General features: G+C 44.6%; 1 protein-coding gene across 4 annotated transcripts in view; it reads right to left on the bottom strand.

Moving 5' to 3' along the window:
- The window catches only part of Ano4 (anoctamin 4), a 394,739-nt gene extending 383,812 nt beyond the window's left edge, over positions 1–10,927 (bottom strand). For 3 of the 4 annotated variants that reach the window (XM_015998460.3, XM_076554596.1, XM_042263138.2), the window contains exon 1: positions 10,468–10,726. In XM_015998460.3, the coding sequence (XP_015853946.3) occupies positions 10,468–10,588 (121 nt within the window). In that variant the 5' untranslated portion in view covers positions 10,589–10,726. Of the gene's footprint in view, positions 1–10,467 lie in introns of all 4 variants that reach the window. The other variant, XM_015998459.3, reaches the window with a different exon arrangement.
- Between the last annotated feature and the right edge of the window lie 267 nt (positions 10,928–11,194).

Here is an 11,194-nt window from a genome sequence, read left to right on the forward strand (position 1 = left end):
TCTCTTCAGCATGTTCATGGGGTATTTTTGTTTTGTTTTGTTTTGTTTAGGGGGGGAGCTAAAGGCAATTTTGTTTGTAAATTTCAATAGGAAAACAGAATCTCAAAGACGTGTGCAATATTGTGTTCAATGGTGTAGTTGCTGCTAAGTTGCCCATGCTCCAGAAAATTCCAATCATTGTGCATGCAGACAACCCTAATTAAGCTCAGGACACACACACACACACACACACACACACACACACACACACACACACACCACATGCACACACAGGTGCACATTCACGGGTGTGCACACAGGGACTCATGAACACACACACCACACACACATGCACACGGCACACACACTCATGAAACATGAAAGCATGAGGAGACTTGTTAAGAAGTAGGGTGAAAATTTCAGCAGGAGAAGTGGGGATGAGATAAAGCAACAGGGCAAAAAGGACTAAAATTCATGATATACATTTATAAGACTGTCAGAGAATAAAAAGAAAATTTGAAAAGTGTGTGTAAAGTTGGGGACAGCCAGATGCACCTGTCATCCTCGCTACTCAGGTAGCTGGAGGTGGAAGGTTATTTGAGCCCAGGATTTCAGGGCCAGCCTGGAGAACACAGAGATCATATCTCTAAAAGGAAAACAATAGTTTTGGGAATGATGGATGGACCACTCGACTGTTCTCTGCTACAGCCCAGTCCAGAGTCCCCTCAGCCCTCCTGTCAAGCAGACAGCCAAAAGCCAGTCACATGCCAGGCATGGTACTAGGCACCAAGAACACAGAGATGGAAGAAATGGAGCTTTCACTCTGGGATCTTACAACACACTCGTTGCGGTACAAAACAGATACTGGGTAAGTCTTTCTTTAGCTTCCCTAAGACATCCTGGAAGAGTGATATAGAAATATAGAATATAGATATGATGGGATGAAAGGGTAGGTTATTGAATCTGCTTTTAAAGAGCAACAACTTTCTTAAAAATGTTTTACATTGCTATGGATTTTAGTTTATTGATACAAATTTAAAGTTAATTTTGTTATACTGTACATATATTTCTACTCTTGTTTAAGGTATTATGTTTAAGCAACTCATTTAAAATTGTAATGTATAATTAAGAAATACAGATTAATAATCAGTCATCTATGATAACCATGCTTATAGTTATGTTAGTTAAGTTTTCTAGATATACATAGATGTATTTCAATTAGGTAGGTGATCTTCAAACACTTCAAAGACCTATGGAATATGGCATTTAAAATGTTTTAAAAACTTAAGACTTAGAGAAACATCACCCTTTACAATAGCCACAAATAATATAAAATACCTTGGGATAACACTAACTAAACAAGTGAAAGACCTTTTTGATAAGAACTTTAAATCTCTAAAGAAAGAAATTGAAGAAGATATCAGAAAATGGAAGGATCTCCCATGCTCATGGATAGGTAGGATTAACATAGTAAAAATGGCAATCTTACCAAAAGCAATCTACAGATGCAATGCAATCCCCATCAAAATCCCAACACAATTCTTCACAGACTTGGAAAGAAAAATACTCAACTTTATATGGAAAAACAAAAGACCCAGGATAGCTAAAAGAATCCTATACGATAAAGCAACCCTTGGAGGCATCACCATCCCGGACCTCAAACTCTACTATAGAGCTATAGTAATAAAAACAGCTTGGTACTGGTATAAAAACCGACATACGGACCAATGGAATCGAATTGAAGACCCTGACATTAATCCATGCACATATGAACACCTGGTTTTTGACAAAGGAGCCAAAACTATACAATGGAACAAAGAAAGTATCTTCAACAAATGGTGCTGGCATAACTGGATGTCAATATGTAAAAGATTACAAATAGATCCATATCTGTCACCATGCACAAAACTCAAGTCCAAGTGGATCAAAGACCTAAACATAAATCCAGTTACACTAAACTTAATAGAAAAGAAGATAGGAAGCACTCTTGAACGCATTGGCACTGGAGACCATTTCCTAAATAAAACACCGACAGCACAGACCCTGAGCACAACCATTAATAAATGGGACCTCTCAAAACTGAGAAGCTTTTGCAGGGCAAAAGACACAGTCAATAAGACAAAAAGACAGCCAACAGATTGGGAAAAGATCTTCACCAACCCCACATCTGACAGAGGATTGATCTCCACAATATATAAAGAACTCAAGAAACTAGACATCAAAGCACTGAACAGTCCAATTAAAAAATGGGCTAAAGAGCTAAACAGAGAATTCACAAAACAAGAACTACAAATGGCTGAAAGACATTTAAAGAAATGCTCAACATCCTTAATCATCAGAGAAATGCAAATCAAAACGACTCTGAGATACCACCTTATACCTGTTAGAATGGCTAAGATCAAAAACACCAATGACAACCAATGTTGGAGAGGATGTGGAGCAAAGGGAACACTCCTCCACTGTTGGTGGGAATGTAAACTTGTACAACCACTATGGAAATCAGTATGGCGGTTTCTCAGAAAATTAGGAATCGAACTACCTCAAGACCCAGCCATCCCACTCTTGGGCATATACCCAAAGAATGCTGATACATACCATAAAGATACATGCTCAGCTATGTTCATAGCAGCACTATTTGTAATAGCCAGAACCTGGAAACAACCTAGATGCCCATCAACGGAAGAATGGATGAAAAAAATGTGGTACATATACACAATGGAGTACTACTCAGCAGAGAAAAACAATGAAAGCATGAAATTTGCAGGCAAATGGATGGAACTAGAAAAAATCATCCTGAGTGAGGTAACCCAAACCCAGAAAGACAGTTATGGTATGTACTCACTCATTGGTGGATTCTAGATATAAAATGAACAATCAGACCACAACCCATAGAACCATAGAGGCTATATATATAGCATGGAGGTCCCTAGGACGACTGTGGCATATAATAAATTTCAGTTTTACTCAATTATTGAAAAAAAATAGCCAAATGAATGGAAACACATGAACTATGAACCAAAGACTGAGGGGCTCCCAGCTGGATCAGGCCCTCTGAATAGGTGAGACAGTTGATTGGCTTGATCAGTTTGGGAGGCATCTAGGCAGTGGGACCAAGTCCTGTGCTCATTCCATGAGTTGGCTGTTTGAAACCAGGAACTTATGCAGGGACACTTGGCTCAGTCTGGGAGGAAGGGACTGGACCTCCCTGGACTGAGTCTACCAAGTCGATCACAGTCCTCGGGGGAGGACTTGTCGTGGAGGAGGTGGGAATGGAGGGTGGGCTGGGGGTAAGGGGAGGGCGTGGGAGGGGGGAGAATAGGGGAACCCATGGCTGATATGTAGAACTGAATGGTATTGTAAAATAAAAAATATATATCACAAAAAAAAAAACCAAAAAAAAAAAACTTAAGACTTTTCTGGACAGTGAGACATGTCTGCTCATGGCAGCACCAATTACTTCAAAGAGGAAGATAGGCAACAAAGACACTCCATATGGAATTTATCTTCTCCTTGGCACAAAATGGCCATTTGGGCAAGAAACTGCTCTTGCCTGGACTGTTTGACAGGGTGTTATATAAACTGGACATACAGGACACATAGGAAGATGACCACTGAACTTTGTAAGGTGAGATAGATGGTCTTTTAGGTTCCTGCTTCACATAAGAAACTACCTGACATTCTACAGGACACAGAGAGAAATGACTGAGAGATTCTAGGTTGAAGATGGATGTCCCAATGTTGCAGAGGAACTTTGGATGACTGTCCAGGCAGGCAGCTGTCTCTGTCATTTCCAGAAAGTTGCTTATAATACATTTCCTGTTTACTTAAGTAATATTATATCCTTCTGGAGTCTTTGATGTGGTTGAAGACTAGATAGTTATAATTTTCCTAAGTTATGATAAAAGATAAATTAGATATGAAACTTTAGACTCACAAATATAGGATAGATAGAATATTTTCTTTAATTTTGCCAAATACAAATAGACTCAATATTGTAACTGTAATTCTTGATTGATAACTGTTCTATTATATGTAATTTTACTATGTTAAAGTTAAAACCTTCCTTCTTGATTAGACAGAAAAGGGGAGGTGTTGTGGGATGTAGTTCTGTATGCTGTGAATATGTGTTGCTCTGATTGGTTGATAACATGCTGATTGGCCAGTAGCCATGTAGGAAGTATAGGTGGGACAAGCAGATGAGGAGAATTCTGGGAAGAGGAAGGCTGAGTCAGGAGTCACCAGCCAGACATAGAAGAAGCAAGATGACAAGGCAGAACTGAGAAAAAGTACCAAGCCACATGGCTAAATATAAATAAGAATTATGGGTTAAGTGTAAGAGCTAGTCAGTAATAAGCCTGAGCTAATGGCCAAGCATTTATAGTTAATATAAGCTTCTGTGTGTTTACTTGAGTCAGAAAGATTTGTCCTGACCACCAGCTGGCCAGGACACAGAAAAACTTCCAACTACAGAAGAGGCACCATGTGACATGGAGATGTCAGGAGAACAAATGAGATCTGGATAGGGAAGGTGGAGGTATGTTTCAGAGAATGCACCCAAGAAACCAAGAAAATCCTCATCTCCTGTTCCCCTAAAGTGTACGATGTAGCCAAGGGCAAGAAGGGTGGGTAGCTGGACCCCAGTCCTTGGCAGAGTGAGGCCAGAACAAAGTTTCAAGCAGAGAAATAACAGAATGAGGTATGTAGGTGGGACCAGCCGCTGAGATGCTGCTGCTGTGGTCGGCCTGAGCAATGGTGCTGGCCGGGGTAAGGGAGAGGAATAAACCAAAGTGAAACAGCTTAAGCAGAAGAATCAACAGGACTTGGTGGGTGAGTGTCTCGGCTGGATGAAGCAGTTGATGGGAACAGCTAGTACAGAGAACAGCCAGCCTTCCACATCTGCAGATTCTGCATCCAAGCAGTCAACTGAGCATAGAAAACAAAATTTTTTTTTTTTTTTTTTTTTTTTTTTTTTTTTTACAAATTGTGTGTATTCTGTTTTTGTTGTCTTCATTAAATTCAGTAGCTGTCCCTTAAGCAACTGTTTTCCTAATCGGCAGGTGCACTCCACAGATACCGAGTTCGGCCACATTGGCTGTGGCCACGCAAGATTCTATTCCCTCAGGCACCGGCTCTATCACTGCTAAAGGGAACTTTATCTAGATCTCTATCCCTCTATAGAACTCAGGATTCAAAGGCTGAGATGAAATTCTACTCGCTCAGAAAAGCTGAATAGCAAGTAGCTAACCTTCTCTTCTAGCCTGCGTCTCCCCCCAAAATTGGGCGTCCTTCTGCTCAGCCCCCACTTAAGAACGCAAACTACAGATGGTTCCTCTCTACCACTTCCTGTCAGCTAGTTGCTGACTCAGCCTGCTGACCCCAGGTTAATTTTATTTAATCAAACAAATGCAACACATCTTCACATCATTAAACAAATATTCCACAGCATAAATGAATGTAACACATCTTAAATTAATATTCCAAAACACTTGTTATCCCTGTCTAAACAACACAACCACTTCTGTAGCACCCACATTGTATTAGGTATTATCAGAGATCCAGAAATTACTAAAAGAATACAGAGGGACACATGCAGATTATATGCAAATGTTCCACGTTGTACAAGGGACTTGGGCATCCATGGATGTGGGGCTCTGTGGACTTTGATGATTAATCTTGACTGCCAATTTGACAGGATCTAGAATGACCTTGGAGGCTTTTCTAGATTAGGTTAGTGGAGATAGGAAGATGCTCCCTAAATGTAAGTTGACCGTGCTATGAGATGAGGTCCTAGACACGTCTAAAATGCTAGCTGAGAACCAGTGTTCACCTCTCCCTGCTTCCTGAGGATGCAATGTGGCCAGCTGCCATAACCTCCAGTCATGATGACTTCCCCACCACGATGGATGATACCTTCAAACTAGGAGCCAAAATAAACCCTTCCTTTCTTACGTCATTCGTACCACATGTTTATTTTATCACAACAATGAGAAAAGTAACTAAGACGGATCTCAAGCTCCAGTTACTTTTACTATGGGCCCTTCAAACACACTTGCAAGTACCATTGCATCCAAAGCTCATCATGGCCCTATTTTATAGATTTTAAAAGAAGCAACAGCGTAGGAGGTAGATCACTCTACCCGAGGCCACTACCAAGAAGTGCTGGAGGATGACAACCAGGATCCTGGCCTCTGTGGAGGCTGAGCACACTAGCCTCTGCACCTCTCTGGCCACACCCCTGTCCCCTTCATCATGCCCCCAGCTGCCCTGAACTCTGTTGCCTGGCTGCCTCCACTCCCAGAGGCTGTCTCTTTCATCTCTGCTTACGCCGCCATTCTTTCTCCCCATCAATCTCTAACTACTGTTTCCTCCTCTTCTGGGGAACTGCAGTTGGCCCGTCCCTCTCCACTCGCATCCCCAACCCACTATAGCTCTTCATTTATGAATCTATCTGCTCTGGTTGACTTTGCCATTCGGGAGAGAAACACTGCACTTTCCTTCACCCTGGGAACCCTGGGTTCGAGGGAGAGCAGGACACTTGGTTTGAGCTCAGCAACTGGAGACATTCCTGGAAGATGGGAATTTGTAGCTGGAGCTCTCCCACCCCGGGCCGGCAGCCACTTAGACTCAAATAAACACACAGACACTTATATTATTTAAACTGTTTGGTCTAATGGCTGAGGCTTCTTGCTATCTAGTTCTTATATCTTAAATTAAACCATTTTTATAAGTCTATACCTTGCCATGTGGCTCATGGCTTTAGCAACATATATTCACAGACGACAGGACATCCCACAGCAGGCATTTTGTCTTGTGGACACATTGAGTTGGCAATGGTAACGGGATACGCAAGTCGAAAAGTCTAGCAGACAGCTGGTAGGCAAACCCAGCTCCTGCATGAAAGAAGTTCTGAGTTGACTTCTATGTGGAGACACTTGAATAAAAATGAAGAAGGAGAAGTTACAAGCTGGGCTCCTTCTTCCAGGTTTTCTGGATTCACACGTTGCACTGTTGGTCCCTCCCACTCAGTCCACCTGTACCCACTTCCAGTCAGAAGCACGAGCCTGGATATCCATTGTCTTCTAGCCTCGGCTCAAGCCAGCCTTTCGGCTAGGATTCCCCACACTCCGACAAACACACGCACGGCTTCATCTCTCTCGCTCTTCCTAACGACACCCACTCACTTCCAGGCTTCAGAGCCAAACTCCCCACATCGGCATTTGGGCTCCCTTATCATCAGAGGCTAAGCGAGTTCCTTAGCCTGTCTGTGCCACACTTTCTTCAAATGAATGGAGTTAACATGGGATTAGTTTCTTGAAAGGTCGTGTGTGACAATTTGCAGATATAACTCACATAATTATTATTAATTATTAATACTATTATTAATATTTGTATTATTAATCTTTGCATCCAGGCACAACCTACCTTCTACTTAATGTCAGAAGACTCTATTCTCCCTAGTTAGGCTTCTCACTAAGGAGACAGAATCTGTACCTGGAGCCGTTGTCTAGCCCTTGATAAGTATATAACCAAGACTATGGACATGATTGAGAGTCGGGGTATACAAGGCCAAGGGCAACGTGAACACTGACTTACACTGAGGAGTTAGAAAACAAGCGACTTAGGGAAGTCGAGGGGCGCATGGTCACAACAGTGCCAGCTATGACTTGTATTATCTTCCTGTCTTCTGCTTGCTCTCTCTGCTCTAGCCACATTGTCTTCCTAACTAGCCTTGAATGTGACCAGCTCATCCCTGCCACAGGGCCTTTTTACACTTAGGATCATTTTACCAAAAATCTTTCCCCCACCCCCCCATACAGTAGAATGCCTTGCTCACTCTCTTCTAACCATTCAGCTCTCTGTTCAAACATCTCCCCAGAGATGCCTCCCCTGTATGTATAAAATAGCCACTATGATACCTCTTTGAGTTCCTTATTACACATCCTGAGATCCCAGATTGCCACTCATGGCCATCCCTGTAGATCCAAAGAGAAGGCTCTTCCTGGATCAGACATGGGACATGGCTCCATGCTTTCTATCGCATGGCCAGTCATTTCTCCCCCAAACAGACTTGTCACCCATCTTTACCCTTGTACATATAGTTATGTAATGAGCTAAAAGTGGTTAAGAGACTAGCTATTTAAAGGACAAGGAGATAAATTTCGATAGTGAGTATAAAGGGTTAAGACTTTAAAAATCAAGAGTCTTCCAAATCACCCTGTTCATGGAACAGATGCTCATCAAAGAGCATGCTACAACTATGTATTACCTCCCCCCCCCACCTCACATTCCTAGAATATTTGAGTTTAGGTAGTGGCATAAAAGAAAACACCATTTTAAAATATAGAAAGAGCAAGTTCTAGTCCTGTATGGAAAATGCACGTTGGAAGGCAGCTAACAGAGTTACTGGAGTCTGCTGCAGCTGAAATGCATAAGCCAGATCTCTCTAACTAAAAGATGAGCTCTACAGTGGAACTGTCCAATCTCGCCACAACCCCAGTGCTAAGGACAGAATTAAAGCATTTATTAGACCAGCCAAATGAATACAAAAATTGGAGCCTCTACAAGCTCTAGGCAAAAATAATTACTTCAGACCACCCTCCATCATGCTAAACCCATATCTAGTAGAACTGAAATGGAGCATTTTCATGAGCAGTTCAATTGTCGGGAAAATGATGTGTGTAGAAGATTCCCAAGCCCCACCCAAAGACATCCGATAATTGTCTTCACAGCATTCCATGAACGGTGAACATACGGCATGTGTTCCAATTTGTTTTTCTTTAGGTAGTTCAGTAAGCTGAAAACTCCAATGGACTAACCCACCTGGGTAGCAACTGAAGTTACTTCACTATGAACCAAGGAATTAACATGGACTTGGTAGCCAGCTGTATTCACGTGTTAGGAACAGGGGGAGGAGGAAAACATTTAAAATAGCACAACTTCTAGATGATACCTGTATTTAAATCAGTCTACTTCCTTTTAAGTGTCTAAAGAAGAACCTGTGTGATTCCTAAGTACCCCCCAAGTTAATCAGCCCCCATTTCTTTTGATTACTGAATATATTTGCTTTTCAAAGTAATTTCACTTATTATGACTTTATCTTCCCCCCTGGGTTCCAGTGAATCTCTAGAGTTTCTAGAAACTTATAAAATTGGTTATTATGTAAACCTATTACTGATGGTATCCTGAGGGCAGCACCTACAGTGGTGTAAAAGAAAAAATCAAAAGTTAGACTCTTTGACAGAAAAAGATGTAAATTTAGTGAGGTTTTGGCAATTGAATATGCCTAGAATACCATCAGGATATTGAATTATCCCCCACATAGGAACCCAGGAAAGAGGAAACTGTATGTCAGATGTGTGAGGAATATGAACAGTCACATTCCAGAAAAAAAAAAGAAATATGCTTTGAATGAAAAGAAAAGCATAGGCCATTCTGCATGTCCTTTACAATCTATCCATAGTGTGTTAGTGGTTCCCAAGAATCCATTGCAAATGCCGTGAAATACCCAAATCATCAGGAAGAGAAAAAGAGACCTCACCCCTTTAACCTTGGGGAGATGGTCAGGGGACATCACGGGCCTGAGGACCAAGACCTCCACACCCAAGAGCACCCACTGCCTCCCAGCAACCCCAGACTTGCAGGTGTCCCTGCAAAACGCTGCCCAAGACTGTTCACAACCTTCCCCTTGAAACTCGGAATGGAGATGTTATCACAGCTGACTGCACGCAGGGGAAGGGCGAGCAGACTGCTAGCTGGCTTCCTTTAACCCACGCGGAGAGAATTGCTTTTTTCCCCACACAAGCAGGAATGTTGATAAGAAGCTGCCCTGCTAGGGTTGCTCACAGGATCTCAAAGCTTCCCGGTGACTGCCTTCAGAACTGTGCGATGCCCTTACATGTCTGTAGGCTTTTAAGTACTCAGATACATATTCTTGAACCGAGAAATGGGGTGAGGGATTCACACCTTTGATTGCCTCAGGACTTTTATTGCCTCGATCTGATTTCCCTTTTGCATCAAAAAAAAAAAATCGGTGCATATTATTTTAACTCCACGGCATCTGCCAGGGATGTTCTCGCCTCACTTTTACAGATGGAGACATGCTGGAGCAGAAAAGTTTAAATAACTTGCCCAAGGTCAGGCAGGGACAAGGCGGCCTCTGAGCAACCGCGTGTCCCCCAAGTCCAAGGCTCAAACCCTAAGCAGGACCTCACACCCCGCGTCCCTTGTAAGAACTCCAGAGACTGGAATTTTTCTGGACTCCCGAGGCTCCCAAATGTGAGCCTTTTGGGGTCTCCGGATTCTACTGGCAGGTACCCTCCTCCTGGCTCCTAAGCATCCTCCGGGTGATGCGGATGTGGGTCCCTGAGCCCAAGGGTTCGGCTCCCTCCCTGGCAGCCCCCACAGACCATAACCGAACCCCGAAGTTTCCCGGGGTACCGGTTCGGCTCCCACGCCCCGCCGGCCCGCCCGCCCGCCCGCCAGCCGTACCGTAGGCGGTGAGGGAGGCCATCCTGGCTCGGGTCCGGCGCAGGCTGGCCAGCGCATCGGCGAGAGCGGCCGCCTGAGCGCCGCGCCCCTGGACGGCGAGCCCCCGGCCCGGCGAGTGCATGCGCTCGGCTCCCACGGCGCGGGGCCGGGCTCCGGAGCATGCCCAGTCAGCCCGCCACGCTCCGGAGAGGTGCGGCGTACCGGAGCCTCGGCCGGGGTTCGGCGGCGAGGGCGTGGGCAGCGGGCGAGCTCCGGGGGGCTCCGCGGGGATGCAACCGGGGCGGTGCAGAGAGGAGGGCGGCGGCCGGAGGGACCCAGCTGGGTGCGAGCCAAACGCTGCCCCCCTACCCTGACCCCGGGCGAACCCCCGGGGATGGTCCAGGTGATGAGGGCTAAGCCCGGGAGTCCCGGGAGGATCCGCAACCTCCCTGACTAAGCCTCTGGCTCTTCCCAGGCGAGATCCACCGGAGAAGAGCGCGCGCCCCGGACGCAGGGGGTGGGTCCGACGGTCTGTGACTCTCAGGCACCATGCCCAGCCCAGGGGACGGGCTTAGAAAGGGTTGGCCTGGCCTCTGAGGCCAAAGCCCAGGGGAGGGTGGCAACCTTGACTGGAGGACTTTTGGTGGAGGCGTGGAGCGCCAAGTCGGTAATTCGGACCACAGCCGTTCAGACCCATCGCAGCACATTATCCTATCACCTTTAGTGGGACTTTGGAAGTTGTGAGCAG

This window comes from Peromyscus maniculatus, chromosome 18 (genome assembly GCF_049852395.1).
Source record: "Peromyscus maniculatus bairdii isolate BWxNUB_F1_BW_parent chromosome 18, HU_Pman_BW_mat_3.1, whole genome shotgun sequence".
In the NCBI taxonomy this organism is placed as follows: Eukaryota; Metazoa; Chordata; class Mammalia; order Rodentia; family Cricetidae; genus Peromyscus; species Peromyscus maniculatus.